General features: G+C 39.9%; 1 protein-coding gene across 5 annotated transcripts in view; it reads right to left on the bottom strand.

Moving 5' to 3' along the window:
* Positions 1-25,663, bottom strand: part of LOC113136086 (receptor-type tyrosine-protein phosphatase delta) — a 312,879-nt gene that overhangs the window by 48,934 nt on the left and 238,282 nt on the right. For all 5 annotated transcript variants that reach the window (XM_026316526.1, XM_026316545.1, XM_026316554.1 and 2 more), the window contains 2 exons: positions 14,361-14,506; positions 12,292-12,433 (listed from right to left, as the gene is read on the bottom strand). In XM_026316526.1, the coding sequence (XP_026172311.1) occupies positions 12,292-12,433; positions 14,361-14,506 (288 nt within the window). The remainder of the gene's footprint in view (positions 1-12,291; positions 12,434-14,360; positions 14,507-25,663) is intronic.

The following is a 25,663-nucleotide window of genomic DNA, read 5'->3' as shown; positions in this document are numbered from 1 at the left end:
TACAAGGGCAGTCCCTGCTTCACAAAACCATACTGTATATTCAACAATGGATCTACACACTAAATGAGATGGAAGTGAGAGAAATGCTGAAGTCACCTTCTAGAGAAATGCTGAGCAGTGGTGCTTGATATAAAAAGACCCCCAATGACAATTTGCACACATTAGCCACTGCCAGATATCAGGCCATATGAGTGTGTGGTGCCAAGTATGGGAGAGGGATAAAAAGGACATTGGCTCAGAAAGTACCACAGTGAGCAGATTTTTGCTGAAGACATAAGGCCACTGGGCATAAACTCAGCCCATTAGCAGATTATATCTATTGATCATTTGTATAAAAATACAAGCACAAATACATTCACATTTGTCGTGTATGACAACAATGACCATTTCCAAAATGTTACTTGAGTGCAGCATAAATTCAGCACAATTTGTCGTCATACTGCAGTTGTTACCCATATACACACACACTGTTCAAAGTAAACTACTCACCTGCTGTGGTGTAATGACTCGAGTGACAAACTAAAGTAATATCCCCCTTGTTTAGGCTCTAATTAAATAAGCCTAATTGAGTCTCAACAGATAAAGGTACCATTCAAATGTGATCACTTACTGTTTACATTTTTGCTCAAGTTACTGTGTTTCACCAAGGCACGGACACACAAGTCCGTGCAGTCTGGGGTGATGTCTGTAAAGTGTTACAGGACCGATGCAGTTAGATCTGTGGACTGGAATTCATTAGAAAGATAAGGGAACCACACAATAGATTTAAAACCAGGATGTCCGCTTGAGTCTAACACTCTCAAATGTAAACAGATGTGCAACGTTGACTCCCAACATCTGAATTAATAGACAGGTCTGGTTTTCCTGCATAGCACCTGAAGAGAAACATAAGCAACTGTAAACTGTATAGAGAGCGTGGGCTTTCAACAGAGTATTGCAGTTAGATGGTGGTGTCAGATCAACTCATAGCCTACATTCATTTCATGTACTTTTACAGTGTTACTGTTTTACTGGAGTCAGTTTGACATTTTTATCTCTGTAATGATGCTGTGCTCTGGGGATATTATACAAAATAACATTCTTCATTAAAAACAGTATTGGTTATTATTAATGTTTATTATCATGTTTCTGAAGTGAACTGTTGATGCTTAATGCTGCTGTAATCACATTTGGGTTCTAAACAAGAATAAGCTTTTATTACTCCGGACTTTCCAAGTGAAGCCATAAAAACATCAACCTTTCTGGTCACATTCTGGCTTTAGTTCCGCGGTTGCTGCACAAGGATTGGATTTGGTCCAGCCCTTTTCTTCCCAAGCGGAACAAGACGTTTCACCCCACGGTTGAGGTTATTCTTAAGGGAAAATCCCTGCAGACCATAATAAGATATATTTGTTGGACGTATTTGAGTGGATACAATCTTCTCAAAGAGGCTGTCACAGGTCACTTGCTGTGGTAGTGTGGTGGAGAATGTGTGTGTCAAAATGTATTGTTGGGAGGGAATCCCTCTTGAGGTCAAGATGCTGGATTATGGAAGTGTTGTAATTTGGGGCAGATGTCTTCAAGTAGGGCCTTCTTACATTTGATTCTTTTTTCTTTGTTGTAGAGATTTCACAATTAATCTGGTTCTGGCTACTCTTCCCCAGATAAGATTTGAGTTTGCACAAAAAAAAAGAAGAACATTATCAATTGAGTGTGACAGCAGTGCTTATTTTTCTCAGCAGTGTGTGCTAAACCCTTTTTTCCCACCGCAGCAGAGCAAAAATCCAAAAGTAGTGAGAAGGAAGATGGGAGCATTTAGCAGGGTTAGGCTGCTAATCATGTTGCTCATACAGCTCTTCTGCTTATTCACAGAGTTTAGACTTGTTTCATTGCTTGGTAATACATTACATATTAATTAGACTGATTTATAGTCTATGCTATCATATATATATATATATATATATATATATTATATATGAAATACTGAAGTGTGATCAATGGATATTCCATCTGTGCAATTTAAAGTGAAAGATGAAGCATGTTAAGGAGTAACATACACATTTTCATAACAGTAAACCAGAATTGTCTTATACAGGAGTAGTGTTTAGTTTCCTCATCATCATTTGGGTCTTTTCTTCCAAAATGAGGTTGTTGATTTGGAACACATTAACACACAAACATTGTCCAGTATAATTTGTTTACAGTTCTGAAAAATTTGCTGCAAGCCTAGTTAATACATCCGTTCAGAGACGACCTGAATCCTCTTCAGCAAAATGTTCTGTTTGGCTCCCATTCAACTGACGTATTCAATTATTTTTTTTTTCCCTTTGGCATGGGAGAGGGAACTGTTAATTATGCTTTTGTTTTCACACAAACAAAATTACTCAACCAAACGTAAGAGCTCTTGATTAACAAAGACAGGCAGCATTTCCATTTTGTGCCAATCCTATGACGGCATCTGTTCTATTTTCCTTCTTTCCCTCTTCCCGTTTCACCACTTGCAGCCACATCACTGTTGATTTCCTTGCTTTACTTACAAGGTGCGCTGTGGTAAAAAGGTGTACTGTTACAATCTAGCATCTGGTGACTGACAGGTTTTAAGTCTGAGCACACACTTTGCTTTATCAGCCACCTGCAGCTTGGTTAAACTATCTCAAACTTGGACTTAGACGGAGTTGCTTTACTCAACACTGCATCCATCATTCTGCCCATAAACTTTTGCAAAGGTGAAACTTGTCCCGACATTAATTTTTGACCACAGAGGTAGGACACTGTAATATTTTCTTTAGCTTGTAGCTAGTATCTTGTATTTTCTATTTTCAATGATAAACCTTTCACACTGGTTCATACGGGAGCTACATTACATCTTTAACATTAAGGTTAGAAAGTATCACTCATGACTGGCAGAGATACAGTAGGTATTATTACAACGAAGGCAACAAGTCAGGGAAGGATGCAGAGTATAGAAGAAAATGTGCGTCATTACTCAGCAAAAAGAAGACATGGCTAATTGAGATGTCTACGTTTTCTCTAAATGCCCTCAAAGAATCCAAAGCCTGCAATTATCTCAAAGATACATCCCAGTGCTGTTTGGCATATATGTTGTCCAGGCTAAATAAGATTAGGTTTTCCCCTAAAGCTTCCTTTGAGCCAGATTTCCCAATTAAGCCCCCTGGCACCTGCACTGGATAGATATTGCTTAAGTAATCCAATAATGGAAAACAAAATATTCAGTACTTCCATTTAATAAAGCACACAGTCGCCTGAGTTGTTCTTTAAAGGTTCACTAGCTAGTGAGCATAGAGTCAGCCCTCAGATAGTTTTTTAAAAAATGACATGCATCTGTATCCAGACTTGACGAGACTCCTCAGGGGCTCAAAAATGAGATCACATCCAAATGCTATACCTACGGATGCAGTTCTGTGTGCGCCAAACAGAAAACATTAAGTAGCAAGGCACGACTACTTTCCAGTGTAGTTTTACGAGTCTGTGCAGGATCTGGATGTAGCAGATCTCTGGAGAATTCACGTTTACAATGAAAGCCCCTGATTCATTAGTCTCAAATGTAGGTTTCAGTCTTCATAATAAAAATCTATAGAATGCGTACTCTGTCTTTGGTCAACCTAATTTAATTCTGCACTTGTCTGTAGATGTACTGCATATATCAAGAAACTATACTCAAAGAAAAACAAAATAATTGCAGCAAAAAGCAGCAGTAAAATTGAATATGCTTCACTTTAATTCTTTGGTTGATTCTACAGTTGCAGAGCTTCCTAATGAATATTACTGAATGTGCCACACTTGGCTCAAAACCGCTAATTCCAATTTGTGTTAATGTGCTTTTGAGAGGGACCACTCTGTTCAACAGCAAGTCCTTCAACCTTAATGACCATATATGCCCCTGTCAGCAGGTGTACTGGACCTTTGTTGTCATGGATACAATAATTAGGTTTATTAAGGGAGAACAGTGTCACCTGAACTAAACACAAAGGAAGAAAAAGTTATCCTGGCTTGCTCCCTCTAAAATATATTCTAAAAGTAATTCAGCAAAAGTAGTTCAGCAATTTGCTGAACAAATACAGTCTTTTTGAGGAAAACCAAGAAAACTGTCATATCTGAGGGCGGGCAAGAAGAAACTTAGTATCCACTAAAATTTTATTTTGCCCTTGGTCCCTGAAGGAGCAGAGCAGGAATGAATTGTGAAATGTTTTCTTTAAAACTCCTATGATGATGAAAGTTGGAACGAAATGTAGGAGGAGGAGGTGGTGAAGGTGCGGAAAGCTCTCTGAACCCAGGGTTCATGGCACTCTGTCTCAGTGAAAAATAGCATCCCTTCCCTCTTTGCCCTGTGCTGATTGTTTCTTCCATAAATCCTCTTTGAGTGTGTGTAATTAATTGAATGCTGCTTATTTGTCATTAAAACCCTCAACTAATGTGTGAGATTATGAGGAAACAGTGTAGAGTCAATTAATCATCAGGCCTTTTTCCCCAAAGATAAACCTTCACAGATGAACAGTCTGAGCTGTTTCTCTTTCAGAATGACATTGGAGAACTAGTTGTAAAACTCTTTCAACCCTACTGATGTCATGGTAGAACATTTCATTCATTAAGTTCTACCTGACGTTTTAAGTACTTAAAAATGTCTTCTCACCAGTACATTTTCATTTGTGGGCCACATATAAAAATAGTGTCAAATTAAATATTTTTACGGTTTTCCCTCACACCCCACCTGTATTCCTTCAAAGGGATCAGCCATATTGCTTGATATTCTTAAATTGTATTTGAGATTAGAGAGTCCACTGCTTCCTATATGGAGGGCGTCACTAAAGAGAAGCAGTTGTTGGAATTTTGTTTGGAAATTTGGGGAGAATTTAACAGAAAGTGGTGTGGAAACATGATCCAGGTCAGAAATGGTTGGAGTTATGCTTTTAAATGACCCCACCTAGTGTTCCTCCAAGCTTGTCATCCCCATAGACATTTTTTATGGCCATCGCTGCTGGGGCAGATTGGATCAGCCAAGCAGAGGGCATGCAACAGAGATGTACGCCACTTCTGGCAGGGTGCCCCAACTCTCCCTAGGCCCCGTGTCATTCATAAACATGACGGATTAGCTGTGATATTCCTCCATTTACAACATAAGCGAAAGGAGTGGGAGGAAGAGAATGAAAGCAGAGAGAGTGTTAGTGTCGGATGCCCCTTAGGGGTAGTGCAAAAATGGATGGGTAAAGAGGGAGATGAAAAGGAGAGATGAAGCAGGAAGAGCGGAGAGGGGGCCTTTCTCTACAGGCCTGGCTGGGCAAGCAGCAAGGCAGGCAGGAAGCCAGGCACAAAGCTCCTTTTGCATTCAGATGCCCCCCTCCTCTTCTAGCTTTACAGACTACACTTCATCTCAGCCAGATGTACTGTTCCGAGTAAAGATCACCTAGGGGGTAGGTGGAGAGAGACAGAGAGATTTCAACACCTCCTCTACCTACAATCATTGCCTTTTACATTTGCCTGACTCACTGACTTCATCTTAAAACAATGCTTGATGTTAAAGATTCTCCCAGAGTCTCTTTGTATCCTGTCTTGTCCCCCCCCTCCCTTTCAGGATTTAACTTTGCATATTCCATTTGCTGGTTGTTACCTTGAGCAATGCTTCTATTTACTTCTGAAAACAGTGGCCCATTAATTTAGAGATGGGGAAAGAACAAAAAACTGCTCTTGTCATGTCGTCGTTTTTTTTTTTTTATTATTAGTAACATTTGAAGGAGGTGGGACAGAACTATTTGACAATGCTTTGAGTTATTTGCCAAACACAGCTAAAATGAATGTTGCTTATTCCCTCTCATCATCTCACATCATGAAATGCACCTTAGGAAGCCTCTTCTTTTTTGTCCTACGTTCTTGTTAACAATCCATCAACCTTCATTTGATCCTCTTGAGTGCATTGAGCATTCACAAATAAAGAAGGACCTGGCAGCAAATACATAAACAACTGCACACTACCTTCTCCTTAGAGACGCCCCCATCATCACCGACGCTTCTGTCACTTTGAAGCATATACTAGCAGACATCTGTTAATTTTTGTGTTTCAGGCTTTTTCATTGTATATTTACCTTTTACCGCCCACTTGGGATGACTGTGTGATGTGTAATGTTTTAAAGTTAATAATAAAAGTATATCTTTGTGTTCCATGGTGCATTAACTTGTCGGTCTCAACATTTTTTAAAAGTAAAACTGAGCTATTTAAATGGATTCATTTGTTTTCTCTGTGTAGGGACAGCTGTTAAAGGCCAAGACCAGAAGCTAGAGCCAGCAGGGACTTAGGAGAGTATCAGCAACCAGGTGAGTCTTCCTACCACGCAGGAAAAAAGACAGAAGGCAAAACTGTAAGATATTAAGCTGCTTCATTAAGCTTCATGTAATATACTTTCAGAAGCAAGCGGTCAGTTTGATTAAGCGGAGGTTTTTTAATATCGTGGCGTATTTTGTCAACAGTGCAGGAAGTCTGTGTATTTACATCAACCTGTGAATGGAAACCTGTTGAGGGGGAAAAAAAACCTATAGGACAGTGCATGTGTGTATGTGGAGGTGTGTATTACTTTACTAGCGAAAAAGCATCCCATCAGTTGTATGAATGTCTCCTCAAAATCCTCTGAACTTTAATCACTTTTAGCATTTTGTGCATGACAGGGGCAGGTACTTTTATGGGTCATGGCTCAGGAATCTTCCATTTGAACACGGGATCATCACACTCAGATGAGTACTCAGGGACACATGCAGTATAAATGTCTGAGGAAACCAACTTGATACAAGTTCACTTCCTCCTGAGAAAGGGAAAACCTAGCACCATCCATTTCAATAATTTATATAGCTAAAAGCTTGCTACAGGAGTGGGGAGTATAGAGATTATTCATGCTTGCTGACATCCTGCAGAGAAGACCTTGTGGCTCACAAAGAACCCTAATGGAAAATGGGTTATATCAGGCTAATTTAGCAAATAGGCATTTTCTCCAAAAGTGACTTTAGGACACGATGGATGTTACAGTAGGCTGGGGGGTGCCATAGTTTTCTTTTGAAATTACTGTATTTAGTCAACAGGTTTTGAGATTTGACAGCCAGGTTTAAAGCTGATTAAACTTTGAGAATATGTTACTTTTTGTCCCTATTTCCCTTCATGCAGTCATGAAATATCTAATTAGTCACTGCGCTCATCTTTGCTGTGCTGAAGGTAATAATGCATGGACAACTACTTACAAGCAAAAATCTATTCTAGCCACATCACTTTTTCTCAGTCTAAAGTTGCCGGGTTGTAATTAAGGAGCAGCTTTACACAGCTCGAAAAGTTTCTGAAGATCATTAGATGCATTAGGGATGACCCTGCAGCACCCAATTAATCTAACAGAAAATGACTTCTGAGTGCAGCTGAGATCAAAGCTACCAACATTAGCATCCCTCGATTACCTGGCTTAGACTTAAACACCCCTCATTATATGACCTTGTGTCACATATAGTCCAGCCAACAGAGTATCCCTTAATAAAAATGTGTTACGTTCTGCCATTTACTATTAGTTGGCGGTTTATTAAGTGGCCTAGTGAAAACTAATGCAGTCCAACAGTTCTGCAATAATTTCCAATTTCATGAGGTTGATGACATTCAGGTGCTGAAACAGCTTTATGGAGGTTAAATATTTTGATTCATTGTGAGACATTGTTCAAGTGTCAAACTGCTTTACCATATTTTATTAACTGTTGTATGTCAGTGAAACGTGAGAAACAATTAGCATTTTACCATCACTGACTACCTAATGATGCTGCCACTGCTGTGATATCAGTATGGAGTGGCATCTAAGGCCAGTGCAGGGGAAAACACGCAGCTCATTTGTCTGAATCAATAATTATTAATTCAGGAGGCTGTGTTTACTTTTATTAAAACAAATACAGAGCCACAGCACATGAAGAGTTATCTATCATGTTCAAAGTGCAATCCGAGTGCCTGTGTAGCTCTAGCCTTTTTTTTTTTTTTAAAACATGCTATGCAGACTGTAAAGTCTAACATTCATCCTGTTGGCAGTGGTTTTGTCTTAAATCATCCTGCATGCTATGCAGATACTGATTGTCTTCCACGATTAAGCACGCAGTAAGATATAAGGAGGTATGGGGTTGATTTATGTTTATTTTTTTTTTCTGTAGGGAGCTCGGTTTCTGTGAGGGCAGTCAACTCCATCTTTTTAATTACTGTAATGAATAACTTGTCATCATGTGCTTAATTTTTGTGACATATGAGAAAGTGAAGTTGGGAATCGAGGGACGAATAGCATTAGTATTGGCCAAATCCCAAGCAATAATCGACCTGAAGGAAAATGAATGTCTGAAGTTGTTTGCACTCAGTCATTATTTATCCCATCATGCTGAGGTGGGAGAGGAAAAAATATTTTACTGCTTATCTATATGATTACCTCTTTAAACAGTAGCACCAGTGAAATATACAGTACATAGTGTAGGAGGATAAATCCGTATCAATTGTGCTTCATAGCAGAACAGCTATTTTGGTTACACAGTTCCTTCAGAACTCAAAATGCAGCTCCAAATATGTTTAAAATATCCATTTGTATTAAAGAAATGTCTAAAGTGAGTCAGCATATTCCCACAGCACTATTTCTTGGAGGAAAATGTATTTTTCTAACAAAATTGAGCGTTCCATGTGGCAGCCCAGGTCTTCACATCTATAGAGCGCCTGCCAGTAACCAGAGAATTGTGTGGTAGCTGCCCCCTCCTCTCCTTTTTGCAAGCCGCTGATTATAAGCACAGTAATTTTACAATGGTCACTAGCTTTAGCCCCACTGCATCCCTTGCTCTGATAGTCCAAGACAGCTGACACAGCTTTTATCTTCGGAGGCAATTTGAGCATGCAGACCAGCTTTTGTTCATCTCTCTCTCCATAGGACGGCATCACACACTGAGAAAATGGTGCATGGACACATAAATGCTAACAGTACCTAGGAATAAAAATAAACAGCAGTTTTTGCTTAGTGGCAAAAACCACACTGTTTGCATTGATGAGCAATTTATAGATATCAGTTAAGCCAGCTTAGAATATAAATTAAGTAGCTTCTGGTGTACAAATCATTTTTCTGAAAACAATGACAAGGAGCTGAGTGTGTTCAGTCTATGAATGATCACTGATCATGTAGCTACTCTTTCATTGTATGTGTAAATTTCTAACCTACACAGCTTTGACCATTGCACCGTCCCATGGAAATGAAAATGATGCATTCTGTTTTTCTGTCACAGGAGAGCAGCTTCCCATTTTCTGCTCCCAGTGTCAAGTTGTGCACAGCTGCATGAGTTTGCACGCTTTGTGTGGAGCGCAGGAAATGGCTGTTGACAGTATAATGAGAGTATAAGGGTGCAATATAAATCCTTAATCATGCCTGAGTCATGAAGTGCAACATCGAAATGCACATATCATTCTGCTGGATCTACTGCTAACAGATAGTCTAGACTGTCTAAGGTGTTATGGCTATGGTATTTTGTTTCTAAAGATTTCTAATGATGCTAACATTAATTGGAAGATTCTTGTTAGAGGCTCTATAAGTATGAGTGTAAATGTGTAATAGTTTGCAGCAGCATAGTCAAAAATTAGATTAAATACCACTTCACTAAAATCACATTCCAGCCATGACACAGAAAATGTGCTGTTTCATTTCTCAGTTCCTTCCTGTCATTCTTAATTACTCAGCAAATCAAGCTAATCTTAATTCAAAGACATGAGTTGCATATAAGTCAGATTATCTCAAACTTAATCAAAACAGGGTGCGAGTGCAATAAGGAAACGCATACCTTATGATGTGGCTTGGCAGATTTGACATTACATTTTAGGGGTCATCTGCATGCAAATCGCTTCTCTAGACCTGGACGTTCATTACTAATGGCACTTCCCATCAAGTTGGAGGCTTGTCCGAATACTAATTTCTCCTGTACTTGGAATTTGCCACCTCGAGTCCCCTCTGTGCATAGCATGACAATTAAAACAATGTGCTTTTTCTTCATGGAATTAGGCATTGCCCCCTATAGTGACTTCCCACAACAGATGCTTTGCAGTCATTTCCACAGACCATTGGAGCCCAAATGAACTAAATGAACAGTCACTTTATATGTATTAGACCTGGTATAGTAGCACTTATCTTTGTTTTCTTATTTGTTTTCTGTCCAATGCTGCATGGCACACTTTTCTGCAAGTTTAGTACGTCTTTGCAGAAATGGTCTAAGGAGAACAGAAATGCTCCCTGATGTCATCCTTGCATCTTTGAATAAGGCTTGAATAACTAATAACATTAGTTTGGCTGTATTATTGACGTATGCACGGTGAAATTTTACTTGAAATAATCTCTGCCATATTTGTGGCCATACTGTCCTGCGAGTGCCTGATCCCGTCAGATCTCGCAAGCTAAGCAGGGCTGGGCCTTGTTAGTTCTTGGATGCGAGATGCGAGTCTTTCAAGACCAGGGGCCATTGCACAAGCTAGTGCAGTCTTAGTGCCGGTCCTAAGCCCAATTAAACGAGAGGGTTGCGTCAGAAAACTTGTGCCAAGTCAAACATGAGGATCAATTAATCTGCTGTGGCGACCCTTAATGGGAGCAGCCAAAAGGGGGAAAAAATTTTAAAAAAATCAGCAAAACCATTTTGCTTAACTATATTTTCTCTAAGACCAGGTCTAGCAGATATGTAGCAATTTAAATGCTCGAGCTAGGTATACATTGAATCTCTGCCGAGCTTAACGTTGCTGTGTCATAGCAAATAATGACAGAGGGAATCGTGAAATTCACTTAACTTTATACACAAATCTTGCAGATTATTTCCTAATTCATGTGGATATTTGTATGCAAAGTAGGCAGGCAGTGTGAGGACAAAGAGCATACCTTTGTATTTGCACCAAAGCTGAGAAAGAGAATTATTTCTTTTTTTTTTTTTTTTTGTGGTCTGTGATAGGCCTCTACTCACCTTCAGAACATTTATGGGAAAGGAGAGCAAGCAGCACAGCAAAATGGAAATGGTAATAAACATGGTAATGCTAGGCCATGGAGCTGGGAAGAACAGCTTCTACCCATCCCTCAGCTACCTATTCATGTGTGTTTGTGCACATGCATGTGTGAAGGGGGAAAATAGGTAGAGACAGAGCGAGAGGGAAAGGGAAGAGCAAGTCTGCACAATATTGCATGTGTGAGTGTGCATACGCACACTCACACATGCAATATTGTGCTTTCTGTTCCAAAGTAAACAGGAGAGAGCAGCATATGAACGTGCCACCTTTCTCTTTGAATTGGCCTCTGGAGACCGTGCAAAGGGCTTTTTGTTGGCTCATTGGTGAGATAAGAAGCAGGGAAGGAGGGGGGTCTTCAGAGACTCGCAGAGCCAGCTTTTTTTCTATAGGATGGAAGCACCCCTCTCAATAGGAACTCATTTGCCATGTTGTGTAATTGTGGCACATAATGGAGCACACCTCATTGAGGGAGCCCAAAGCTTTTTTTTTTTTTTTTTTAAAGCCTTTTTCTCCATTCACAACCAAACAAGTCATGTTTTAGAGAGATATTACACAGTCTTTTGAGCTCAGGGCCACACATATTTGCCTTTGAATGGAATGTTGTGTGTAATCAAGATAAAATTTTGCTCAGTGCTTATTATAAAAGAGCCACTGTCAACCAACTTGGTATTTGTCATCTGACTTTTATTCTCACTGCTCAATGGAAGTAAACAAAGTGGCTGACCTTTTCCACCTGGATAGTTACATGTTTGTGCAGAGGAGTGCTGGCTATTAATGGCCACTGGTCAGCCTGTGGCTGCAATATTACCATAAACAGTATATGCTTTTGAACCACATGAGAACACACTGCATTTTCCTCATGGTTAAATGAATATCAAAGCTGAAGTACAGAGATGAAAAATGACTGATTTCAAAATTATTGCTGAGCTTTTCCATTAAAACACTGCAGGCTAGGAATAGATGGCTATTTGCATAATTTAACTGGCATCTTAATTATTGTGTCGGGAATCTGTATGCAAATGACTTAAGTCACTTAGAAACGGAAACTTACTTGGGTAAACGGCTAATGGACTAAATCTTATCAAGTTAGAATACACAACATGAGTGTAACCAGAGCCAAATTGGGTTTGACTGTGATGTGAAACAATGATACAATGAAAAGAGGACAGACATAGAACAAGTAAAAACACAGGCTTACCTGGGTTAGATGAGACAAAAGGGGCATGCTAGCGGTGTGTGTGTGTGTTTGTTTTGCTTTTCTTTTGGGGTTGCTCAGAAGGACGTACCACGTAAAACAGTGAGTCTGGTAGTAGCGCTCGTCTCTCCAACACTGTTGGAGGCAACGCATTCATATATGGCTTCGTCTCGGGGCGTGCGCAATGGCTGAATTCTTAGCACTGAACCAGAGCCGTCGTCGAACTCAATCACCTGCAGGTGCGAGAGACAGGATATGTTAAAGGAGATTTTTTTGTTCACAATGAGTGAGGGACCTTCCACAAAAAAAAAAAAAAAATAACACTGTAGAGACAATTGGCTAAGAACACTGATGGTGACTGACACAATGTGCTTCCTATGACAGGAACAAAAGCTGCTGTCTACTGCACCTTACCCTGAACCTTAGTGATTATTGTGGTTAAATACTGAGAATGTAGAAAAAAATCTGGGATTTGTGCAGTATCATAATGTTGTTGGAGTACATATGTAGGCACTGAAGATATGTTGTTTTATTTTGTTTGTTTGTTGTACATATGAACTAATGTGCTGCAGATATTTGTGATGTGTTCAGATATGCTGCCCTCTAGATTTGATGGCTCATTTAACTTTGTGCATTAATTGGTAAATAATCACTGTCGCTGACTAACTTTAAGAATGGGGAAGGGTGTCTGGGTCACTGAATTTTTAATCAGATCCTCGGTTGTAGAATAAAATTGAAATCTGAATATGTCCCACTCTTAAAGTTAATATTATATCCCTTGAAAAATGCATCACACTGGATTGTGTCAATGGGACAGAAACAAGCACAAACAGTTAAAGGTGGCTTGATAAACGGTTACGAACAGTTGTACCATGGGGTGAGATAGTGGTACAAAAGACAGGACCGACTGTATTGGACGAACGACACATAAAATGCTGACAAACAGGTGTTTGTTGTAGCTTATTCAGCTATTTTTGCATGCTCCATGTTGTATACTCACTGATTTTTAGAAAGCCCTGTGTCATAACTCAATCTCTTTTAAGCATAGAGGTAGATTTCAATAAAGATAGGCCTGAGATCTCCGCTTCACACGGTCATGCATACACGCACACGCACGCACGCACGCACACACCAACACGCACAGGCCTACGGACATTTTTAAAATTCACAGTATATCCGTACATGTGTTGGTTATTAGTACACTTCAATATTTCATTGGCCAAGCTACAGCGGTGCTGGCATTCAATGACAGCAGGTGATGGTCTCCTTTCTTAGTCAAAGTGTGAATTAGAAAGGAAGTTGTGATACTTTGAAAAGAAAATGGGTTTTGTTAGAAGATGAGGCGGCAGCATATGATTGAATGGGCATGGAATGGCATCAGCCAGCAAGCCCTGTGAGGAAATGAGGGAATGAAAACTAGTGTGTTAGCATTCAGTACAACATGCGACGCAAACATGAAGTCTGATAAGATTAGATTTCTGTGGGTGTGAGATGCAAAGAAGAGGTGGGAGGAGGACTCCAAGCTCTGTTAAGCTATTGCTGCTGTGCAGTAGAAAGCAAATATGGCATCTAGAGCAGAGTTTAAAAAAAAAAAAAACCTGACACCATGATAGTCCCGAGGACTGACACAGAAATTAATAGAAATCTTATCAGCGTTCTGCGAAGATGTGTTATTTCTCATGGGTATTGAGCAGAGTTGTAGATTAAAGCTGACCAGAAACCAAAGCTTCAGCCAAAGTAAAGAAGGTTGGACATGCATTTAGATAAAGATGCCACAAAGCAAAAGAATATTTCAAAGTGAAAGCACTTCTTTCCTTTTCGCTTTGCATTAGGCTGGCAAATGTGGCGTGATGCTAATGTAGGTATCTGGGTCACACCACAAGTTGTTTTTTTTCTTCCGTCCAATTGCTCTTTTCTTGTCTTTTATTTAATTACAAATCTGTCCCCAGACCTTTTGTATACTCACTCATTAAAACTCATGCATGTTTAAACGGCTGGCCAGCATGATTATAAGAACCCACTAATGCGTGGTGGCAAGTCAGGGCAGAGAGCAAGTGAGGGAGGCTTGGCGCGATGGATTATGTGCAAGCGGAGCCAAAAGCAGTGCTGAAGCATTCCCATTTTGTCGAGCATTTTACATCAGAACAATAGACCTAATACCTCAAATCTCTGGTTGCTGACTTTCTTCCCCTTCTTGTTCCACACAATCTTCGGTCGTGGATCTCCTGTAGCTTGGCAGATGAAGGATGCCACGCCTCCTTGCACGCCTGTTTGGTCATTGGGGGTTCTTAAAAACTTTGGTGGTGCTGCAGAAGGACAGAGACGGAATAAAAGATAACAGTTAGTGAACATGCTCAGCTTCACAGACAGAGCAATTAATCTCTCTTATCAAGACACACATTTGAAAGTAACAAAGTTGCAGATTTCAGCATGTGGCTGTTTAGAGGATTGCATTTAGAGGTCAGGACAAGAGATTGTACTGACTTTTTTTGTACAAGTGGAAACAGATGATCAGTAATGATATCAAAGGTAAATCGACAAGCATTTTACCCTGACCTGGAAGTCTTTCTAATTTACTGAAATTTCCTCTGGAAGATGTTCAGAGTCTTAGACAGGCTGAGTTTTAGTTAAGTCTTGGTTTGAAGGAAGGACTGAAGATCAGCTTGTTAATATGTGCTTTGTAGTTTGGATTTTGGTCTTTATGTTGCAGGTGACTAGTGTGTAACGACACTAGAGGAGGGAGAAGTTCTTGTATGTTCACTCATCCACATTTTCATTAATGTGTGAGAAATGATGAATGTGAAGTGGTCCCTTACATGTCATTCAACACAGAAGTCCATAATAACAAGCTCTTGGCCAAACAGTTTTCGAATAACAAAGGCCCTTTCACTTTCCCAACAGAACAGGAGCTTGTCAGTTCAGTGGCATACTATACTAATCTCTAGAAAACCACCAACTGGAACGGTGGCTGTGTCCCACACAAATGAGACACGCACCTGATAAGGTCCTTGCAGTGCTCTGATTGGGGATGTGAGCACTTTGTTGCTCCTAATTGGTCCCTCAATTCAACACAACAAGTCAAGTGTAAAGGCAATGAGGATAAAAATGCTTAAAATGCAAGGGAGTGGAGTTGAGAGAATAGTGGAGCAGAGTTTACTTTGTGTGGACACAGTGCCGACGTTTCCGTAAACTGTACAATGGCACTTTATTTTCAGGCTCTAATCTCCAAAACAGTGAAGAGACCTGCAACCTTTTCCCACAGTTTGATTTTTAGAACTACAATTTGCCGTCTAAAATTATTTTCCAATATAGTTCAGGCTTTATTGTTAGCTATTACAACAATTCCAGTTTCCATCTTTTTTTTTTTTATTATTATCTTCTTCCCTTCGGCACAATCAGTTCCTACTCACAGAACTGATTCTATTACTGTTTCTATTACAAGCCCCAAAAAATCAAAACACATGAAAGTGATTAGTAATCAAAGGAACGCATCTCACCCTGATGAGATTTTGATTGTAAGATTTACATTCCAGCTTTGCATGATGATCAAGCCTCTAATAATTTCTATAACAACAGTGTCCTGGTGCTAGGTCAGACCCGCGCCCCAGTATTTTCCTCTGAAGCTTGAGTGCCAGCTTCGGTGGGTGGTGCAGCTCCATCTGTCCCCCTGCAGAGCAACTGTTTGCCTTTTATCAATCACTCCAGCAGGCCATTAGGGGCCACACAGCTGCAGTAATACCAACCATCTGAATCACTTCTTCTGTGTGTGTGTGTGTGTGTGTGTGTGTGTGTGTGTGTGTGAGAATGTGTTCTTGTTTGCATGCCTGCCTCTGTGCAGACTGGTTTCCCCTCTCAGATTGTGTTGTGCAGTGGCAGCAGCACCACAAACAGGGGAGAAATTAAACGTGCAGGATTCATGGAGAGGTGACGTAAGATGTGTGGTCAGCAATCAAAAGGGCCAACAGATAAACAGGCAAGCCAGCGTGTCTTCCGCTGGGTCTGGGAAATCACCTGACTGCCTCATGACGTGTGCACAGTTTTGCATGCACGGACAGACGCACACGCACATTTAACAAACACTTCTCAAAACCTCTCCCTCATTCACTAGCTGACAGAGCTGACAGGTGGGCAGCAGAGTTGACACTGTGTAATTTGTACGCTGCAAAAAGCACCATTATATCTGCATTTGCACCTTATCTCTTTGCCTTGGCTGGGGTGCGGTGCACATTGGCATCCAGCCAAGAGGGTGCTGATGGGTAATTGATATACTGTTGGGACTGTTTTTGCTCTGGGGCCATCTATAACGACTCGATGCGTCTCCCTACGCCGTCTGTGATAGACTGCTACAACATGTACGGTAGATCAGCACTGGGGGTGAGGAGGAGGAGGAGGAGGAGGAGGGTGGGGGGAGTCATTGCACAATGGTGAGTGATTGAGGCGTGGAGGTAATGGTGTTTTCACAGACAGCCACTGATATCGCCATCATACCCCATTTTCGTCGCCAGTGACAAACATCCATTTTGGTAGACTCCTCGTATGGCTTCAGGTAGACACAGGCTGATTGAAACCTTGGATTTCTCCAATGTGATGACTAAAACCTTTACAGCAAACAAGAATATATGGTCTATGACCAAACGATGTGTCAACCACAAGGAAACCTTTTTACCACAGAGGCCACAGATGTGCGAATCATCCTTCTGGCAAATTTACACAAGCCTTGTCATTTACATACCATCATATAATTGCAATTTTAAATTGCTTATCCAACTGGTTCTTGTTTGTTCCTTGATCATGTTAAACAACATTGGAAAGTACACTAGCATTGATCTTTTTTTTTTTTTTCCCCCCCAAATCATACAAATTGAGTCTAGAGTCTAAACCAACAGAATGACCATCCCATAAAAGCTCCAGTTGCCTCTGCTACATGTTGGCAATTCACTTGAAGTAGCCATAATCTACAGTGAATTAATAGTCACATTGGCCTGTGCCTACTCTTGCCTGAGGTTGTTACAGAACCTTGTTCACATTTACTGCCACTGGAAAGGAAGAAGCTCAATTTTTCATGGATCAGCGCCACGTTAATTATTTGGTGGCTGACCGAAAACCTTTGACTGTCCTTAAGAACCTTCACAGTGGTAGTAGGCAAGTGTTTCATGACGGAAAGTACATATTTTAGCAAACGCAGGGTTAAAATAGTAAAACAAATTTACACAACTGCAGGGTAATTCAGTTATCATTGCATGGTCTTGATTTAGTTTTTGTTGGGTTGAAAAACATCCCTGCTCTGTTGGTGCCTGTTGCTGCAAGGCCCAGATTTAAGTTTACTGTGTGTAACCGGATACTGGGCTAAATGATAACTGTTTCTGTCATCGTAGTGAACTCAGTCGATGCCTGGGTGCAGTCCACCCTTCAGTTAGTTTGATATTAGCGTTTAAATACTGTTCTCAAAGAGACAAGAGCCTGGGTTTCATTTATTATTGCCAAAACATTTGAAGTCATCAGGGCCCTGCCATAGGCTGAAGTTTGATATGCCAAGCCCTTAAAAAGCATGAATCAAAGAGTGGAGAGAGGAACATTCATAAACCGACTTTCAGTTGGAACCTCTATTCAGCACAGACACCAGTCCAAGGCAACTCGGTTCTCACAATTATACTGACTGACATATTCAATTTCATTTGCATGAAAGGGGCCATTTCCTTTCTGAAACTTTAACTTGCAGGGTGTGGTGGGGTTGTGGAGGGTGATAATTAATCCCAACACATCAGATGGCAGCCTGCAAATACCCTGCTCCATTTTGGACGTATGGGTAAAGGAGAGGGACATTTAAAGATGCCATTAACCTCACTGGACATCTTTAAAGCACAGTGTATCGGCTTTGTAATAGTGATGAATTGTTACATTGCCAACAAGTAGGACAATGGGAGTGCCTAATTTTGGGACAAACGTGTAAGAATAGATGTGCCTAGGACATTTGAGATTGTGTTAAGTATGAAAGTCCATTGCAGCAATATCATTATACTAATATTTAAATAAAAAAGATGCTGTGGGATGGTTTTGTTGGTGATTGTGAAGGCAGTTGTGTGTGTGGTTTATGAACCAACAGTCTCTCTGTGGATTAATTAACTGTCTATACAATGTTCACAAACATCTGACCCCATTCAAAACAGTCTGTAGTAATGCAGACAAACAGAGATAGACAACGCCAAAGAAAAATTAAAAAAAATAGAAAAATTAGAAAAAAAATGAGAGGGAAGATAAGCCACACATACCAATCAATGGTACACACACCAGAGTAAACCCTTTTCTTGGGGCCCTACACAGCTCTCTATCTGCAGCATTATGATAAAATTTTGTCTTTTGTAATGCCGAGGAAACAAACTCCACATTGTATGTGCTCACAAAGGGTCTAGACAGAAAGAAAGAAAAGGAACTGGAGCTTAATTAGAACTGTTGGCTGATTTGCATTGCATGCTCATCGGTAATCTTGCCTTAAATGCAAACTGAAATTCTTATTGCAATTAGTGATTACTTGAAAAGGGATATGGCCCCTGAATGATTGTTAATTACTGGATCAGGAATAGTACATTAATTCACTGCAGAGTTTTAATGCAGTGCAATGATGGAGACCCAGTCTTCCATCAATATTGTGCTGCTTGTCACACATAATGAAGTTCATAATACAAGGCTTCTCCCACACTGCTCCCCCTTCCCAAGTGCTTAAATGTGCTCTCCAAGCAAAATTCATAAGTCATTATGTAAAACTAATTCAATAGAATATACAAAAAAGCGGCTTAATGACACATTAATATTGAGGCTGCATATGGATACCAGGGTCAGGGTTTCTTATTTAGCTCTTTAGATGCAGAGAGTCTCTTGTGAATTAATGCATGCTTATTATCACTCAAGACGCAGCTTCACAGGTAAAAAAACAAAAAACAGCAAAATACTACAGCATGCATTATAATACCACTGTATTCTCCTTGCCAAACTGTCAAACAACCCACTGTCTAAGGTTGCAAAAATTAAATTCAAATGGGGTTTTCTCAACCCCAGTCAGTGTGCATGAATTATGCTCAGTAGTGCTGCTTTGCAAGGTCTGAGCTTCTGGCTGTAGCTCTGCAGGAGTTGTGCCACTTTTGCGCAGACAACAGCCACAGCTTCAAAAAGATTGGCTAATGCTCTTGTCCCATATTCAATGCACTGACAGATTCTCTGACAATATGGAGGAATGGGGAGAAAACAGCTCCAGAGGTGCACAATCACAATGTATCATGCATACGTGCACACATGCACGGCCAGACGCTCTCGCTGGTGTTCTTGCTGAATGGAGGGAAAATTGCAAATGGGAAAAGGACATTAATAAATTGGAGGGTGTGGGACAAAAGAAAATTCTAAAACAAAAAAAGTTCCATTAAATAAATATAAGGGTTATTTATAGAACAGTGCTTTGCTTCTTAGCCTGTGTGTCACAGGATAAAATGAAATCTGAAAGGTGTCCTTATTCAGTTATTGTAGATTCATGAAGGAAAAATGCTTTTATTTTTGATGTAGCTGCTACAGCAGCAATAGCATCTCTTATGTAGTATATTGCATTGTTTGCAGAGGGTAGTCTATGCCCTCTGTGCTGCTCTCTCGCTGTGTCTGTCTGTCTCTATCAGGCACACAAGACACAAGTTACCGCCGTATCCCACAGGACATATTAGTGTGGTAGAGGGATCTAGTTTGTCACTTAATAAAACAGCCCACTCAAACAAATTTGTTCAAACAGCCCCCAATGCATTAAAAGCTGGAACTGAATTTCTACTGTGGCAAATCAGCCACATGAAAGTCTACATCCCTTTGAGGTGGAAACCAAACAGAAGGAAACATATAAATATTAGATTGCACTACTGTTGGTGCGAGACCATCTACCCAAGATGGGGAGAAAAAGGGAACTTAAGCAGCAACGGAGGGAGGTGGAAAACACCAGACCATCCTGTCTGCGATTCTGAACATCTGTGCTGAGGTTGTCAAGCGCAGATGCAAAATAATACAGAGGCTTCCCTTTCAATAAGACTTCATTTTCATCTCTCTCATTCATTACGTGTTCATTTGTATATGAACACACAAATCTGCAGCCAATTTGTGTGTGACCGTTTGAGGGGGAAAAAAAAACTGTCAAGCAAGAAATATGAAATTTGTATTTGTTTGTCTCGTTTGTTTTTCCTCCAATGTCTGGAAAAAGAAAGAACATAGATAAGTAATTCTAATTGTGCAGGCTTACTCTGTTTGGTAGTCAGTGCAGTCTATTTGCAAAAAGTTAATTATCTGATAGGATAGGCAGTGGCAGCCACTAACACAGAAAGCTATTCGTTCATTCTGTTATCCACTAGGCAATGGAACGATTCATTAAATGGCAGTGCTGCAGCAAAATGGCCAACAGTTATCATACCAGGGCTGCACCGACTTGAAAAGATGTGAAAAATGGCAAAAGTGATAAACGTTCTTTGGCCGTGTCAGCTTCCTGTCAATGTAATGATGTGTGAGGACATGATTATGTGCGATTCTCGTGTTTCTACCGCACGTATGACGTGCATTTTATATGAGGTTGATATGAAAATATCACCATGGCTGCACATGCAGACGACAATCAGCAAGCATGCTGCCTTTCCATTACATCTAGCAAAAAATCCAGATGAGAAAAGTAGAATGGAAAAATCAAATGGGCCTTATGTTCGACCAGCTCCCTCCAAGAGAATCATTCTATGCTTCGGCCTGTCCTATTTTTCTTTACAGCGTAAACCTCACATAATTGTCTTTGCCCTCAACCACAGAGCGGAAAAGCTTGCTTCATATTTGTCCCATAGGAGCAGATATGGATTATGTAGCAAATCATTTCAGGGACTCTAATTTTATGGATATGTAGTGCCAAGCCATTTCCGATGGATGCCAGTTGTCAGGCCATAAGGAGTGACACATACTCTCCACTGTGTTTTCTCAGGCACTTACAGGCAAAACTAGCTCATGCTCCAACAGTCGTGCTAGATGACAACTGGTTTCCTTTCAGCATATCAGATATCCTGCTAATGTTCCCGAATTCATCAACCCAGGTTACACCTAAACCAAACGTTTTGGAAAAAATAAATAGGCCTTTAATTCTGATTGGTTCCATTTCTACAGTAGGTCCCAAATAACACAATCTGACAGTTTTCACATAAAATGAGTTCAGGGAATATTTCTCTCATCAGTTGAATAAATATGATGAACAATGTAAAAAATATGAAACTACAATTAAAATGCAATTTTCCAAGAAACTCCAAAAGTGAAATCTCTCTGTGCACTGCTCCTGCAGCCGGCTGTAGACATGGCAGTCCTCTAACCAAAAACTTATTAATGGGACAAAGAGGATGCAGGGGAAGTACAACAAACAGTCATTCAGGGATCAGCATGACCTTTCACAGATCCCTAATTTAATGCAGCAGTGAAAGCAGAGTATTGCAAATAAAGAACAGAAAGAAAAATGGCACTAATTGAAATGTTTTTGAGGTAAAAGTCACTTTTCCTTTCGAAGCAGACAGCGAGTGTGATCTCTCTGAATGCATTAGCGTAAAAGCATTCTGAAAGCTGTCAGTGATACTCCACTAATTGCTGAAAGTTATTAATTGTAAGAACAGTATTGTATAGTTTTTATACTGTATCTCGACCTGTAAACTTTAAACACCGCCTTTAATCAGTGTTCATGTTTAATGACTGAAGCAGTACACTAGTTTATTTCTGACTCACATTAATTACTTTGTCTACAAGCATTAGGGCACACAAGTCAAAGTTTCATAAAAGCATTAATTAAAAAAAAAAAAAAACTAAAATTTTCTGTGATAAGGAAAATACCTAGAAGCTTCAGAATTTGATATAAGTCAAAGCAACATAATTGTCGCAATTAATCACATTTAAATGATTATTCTGAGTTTGTCTTTTTATTGTGTTTTTATTTAATTTGTTTGAAAGTAAATGAATGACATGCAGTACTGCAGGATAACACATTAGTTGTGTATTGGTGGGTTGTTTTTGTCAGCTACTCATTATTAATATGTCTCTGACTAAACCACATGCAGTAAATCTAAGTTGAGGCCTTTGAATTCTTAATTGCGAACCCCTGAAGACAACAGTTCAACTTGTGTGCGTGGCTATGTCTTTGAAGAGCTACAGATGGGAAACAAATGAGGTTGGGGTGGTATCACGCTCAGAATGGCGGATGGGTGTTTTCACTTAGAAGCAAACAGTGCAATGTCACCCCAGGAGCAAAAAACAACAGTCCTCAGGGGACATAATTAAAATAATCCAGTGAAATTAAATGTGTCAGATCACTCTTGAAAGACTCTTTCTTGATGTGTGTGTGTGTGTGTGTGTGTGTGTGGATGATTCATCAGAAGATGAGCAGAGGTATAAAGAGGATGACTGTGTGTATGCTGTCTGTTTACAGTGTGTGGGTGTTACACGACACTTTGCTTTTGAGTTTTAAGGTGTTTTCATTGCAAAAGATGATGTCGCACACATCTGGTTACAGAACTTTGGACTGTTTGGAAAACTTCAGAAGTTTCTATTGAAATCTTGTCTTTATATGGTGATTACTGATTAGCTAAAATACAATTGCTACTCAATAACCTTGGAAATATTATTCACATTGTAATAATAAGAAACATCAGAGCAGTGAAAGATACTAATACTGCTACTAACAAGTAAAGAAAACTATTTAAATGGCTATCTAAAAAGCAAATGGCAAAAAGAGAAACCAAACTAAGCTAAATATTGCTGATAGCTTCATGGGAGTTTTAATTTATTAGTTGTAATGAAACATATTTTTAAAAAAAATGAAAAGCTTCTCTGGTTAGGCATGTGTTATATATTTCCAACTGTGTTTCAGTGAGAGGTTTAATGGAATATTGTATGTTGTTTCCTCAGTGGGGAGAGACAAAAAAAGGGTAGATTTCCAAAGATGAAGAGGTTCCTTGGGGTATAAGACTGTTGGGAACCGGAGATGTGGCCTTTGGACTGATGGAGTTGGTTATGCTTCTCTTGTTAGTCCTTTTCACCCTTGGCCAAACTGAGCCTCAGCTGACAGTGCGAGAGGATACACAAAGACGCAGGCCTCAAGTGCAAATGTTTGCCAGTAGTAATGGGCTCTAGTTCACTGGGCAAGTGAAACTGTGTGGTTCTTCTGTGTGTATTAAGTGTATGTGCAAAAGTATATGAAATGTGATTAGAAATACTTTAACAGACAGTCTGTTTAATTGTGGGTCTTGAGGATGTGCTTTTGTATTTGTGTCATGCTGATCATTAATCAAGTACTTGGAGAACAAAAATTTCCCTGTGAAGGTATAAAGACTTGTCTTTCTATAATTCCCTTTTTTTCCCCCACTGTTATCTGGATTATTTTAACAGCACAGCTGTGAGTAATGGCTAGGGCTATTGCCTTTTAATGTGGAGTAGTGAAACAGCAAGAGGGAGAGAGTAAAAAGGCAATGACATTGTCACAAAATGCCACAAGGTACTACAGTCCTCACTAAGTAATGACTCCATCCGTTTTCTCACATAGATTAAAGGTTAAATGGTAAACTGGCGCACTGACTCTGCATAATTGTTAACTTCATGAATATTCTAGGAAATCTAGTGCACTTAAGCACATAAAGTGAAGACAAACAGACTTAAATAGGATCGAACTAATGGAGAGGCAGTTTTTTTTTTTTTTTTTTTTTTTTTTTAATACAGGGCTGAGCTCAGAGCGTCAAATAAGTGCTCCTCGTACTGGGTCGAAATGTCAGTGATCTGAATCACAACAGGCAGACAATTTAAATAGAGAATCAGATAAGGATATAAAGTTTCCTTTTGATCTGTAATTGATGTGACATGTAGAATAAAAGTCTGAACACTTCAGCATACATCTCGTTGAATCAGATATTGGCACTGATGCAATTTTATCCATCATCCATCCCCATAAGAGAGGTTTCTACTTTACTTACTCCTTTCTCCTCCTTTAACACATCAGCGTAAAATGTTGTTTCAGTATAACATACATGTGAACTGTGTAATGTAGCGTTTACTGTGAGAAACTATTTTGAAAGTTGATACAGTGCACACCCAGCAGCATATATATATACAACAAAAATGATCAGCCGTGATTATTGTTCAACTACAACACCTGCATTTGTGTAATGTAGCAGTAAATAGTTCTCCTTGGTGTGTTTTTGTAGCACATATTTTCCCTCTGCAGCATGTAAAGCGGGTCCACTGTCATTAATCATTCCACAGGTGCGGGAGCATTGTCAGAAACTATATGTCCCTTTGCCTTTTCAACCTGAGAGGAAAGTGGAATGGTAGAAAGTGAAGGTGTGTGTGTGTGTGTGTGTGTGTCCCTATTCTTCTTTGCACTGAATTTGTCAGGAAAAGGAACCAAGTCCAGATTAATTAGATTCCATTTTGTGGTCAGCTTCGTTTTTTTTCTTCCACCTTCCATGTCTCTTTTCTTTTTCTTTGTCTTGCCTACAGTCCTCACAGCCATCCTGGCACCATTTATCACTTTGCCATCTCGACAGTGCCTTCCTCCTTCCTTGCTGGGAAGCCATTAGAGCATCTCTGCATCATGGAGGCCAGATTGCATTCTAGTCTCTACTCGTGACATTTATCATCTTTTGTTCTAACTTTTTATCTGCCCCTGCCCTGTGTGAAGTCCTATCTGCAGTGCCTACTATAATGAAACACTGGGAGGTGAGGCCCAAATAAATAACCTAATTAAACCTAGCAAACAGGAACAAAGGGGAAAAATGTACAAAAGGCCTTTATGAGAATGCCAGCAGAAGAACACTCACAGATGGCAGTGAGGAAGTCAATGCAGTGATGTGGCACAGTGCCCATACTTCGTTCTCATCTCAGTATTTATAGTATGCCTAGTGCTGCTGTTGTTTTGTCCGAACATATCCTCCATACGTGATTTGGGACAACATAGTATAACGGTTTATTCTTTTTCTGACAAAGCACTGATTGTACATCAGAAGGTGAGGGATGCACGAAAAGAAATGTGCCTGTAAGACAAGAAAAATATCTCTGTGGTCAGGCGCAAACATTGAATAATGTGTTCTAAGAGAAAATCTATCCTTCCTTCTCACTCCTTTTCACTCATTTCTAATTCTTAGGCAAAAGTCAAGCCAACTCTGATTGGTCTCATTAGGGACAAAATGAAGAATACCAAGCATGATAATTATCGGCGCACTGCTGCAAACGGTATCGAGTCAATACAGCAAAATGTCAGGAGGGCATTAGCGGGCAATTATTAATCCATATCAAGCTGGGGTGGACAATTTAATTATCACCTAATCAATATTTCCAGATCTTGTACAGATGTAGAGCAGTGATTGGGTGGATATCACTGCCTCTGAGAAGCCTAGTAAGAACGAAAGGAGGCATCTGGGAACAGTAGCATGGCTGCAGTC

The sequence above is a fragment of the Mastacembelus armatus genome, chromosome 18 (genome assembly GCF_900324485.2).
Source record: "Mastacembelus armatus chromosome 18, fMasArm1.2, whole genome shotgun sequence".
Lineage (NCBI taxonomy): Eukaryota > Metazoa > Chordata > Actinopteri > Synbranchiformes > Mastacembelidae > Mastacembelus > Mastacembelus armatus.
Note: the sequence above shows the minus strand (reverse complement) of the source record. Positions and strands in the feature narration are given on the sequence as shown.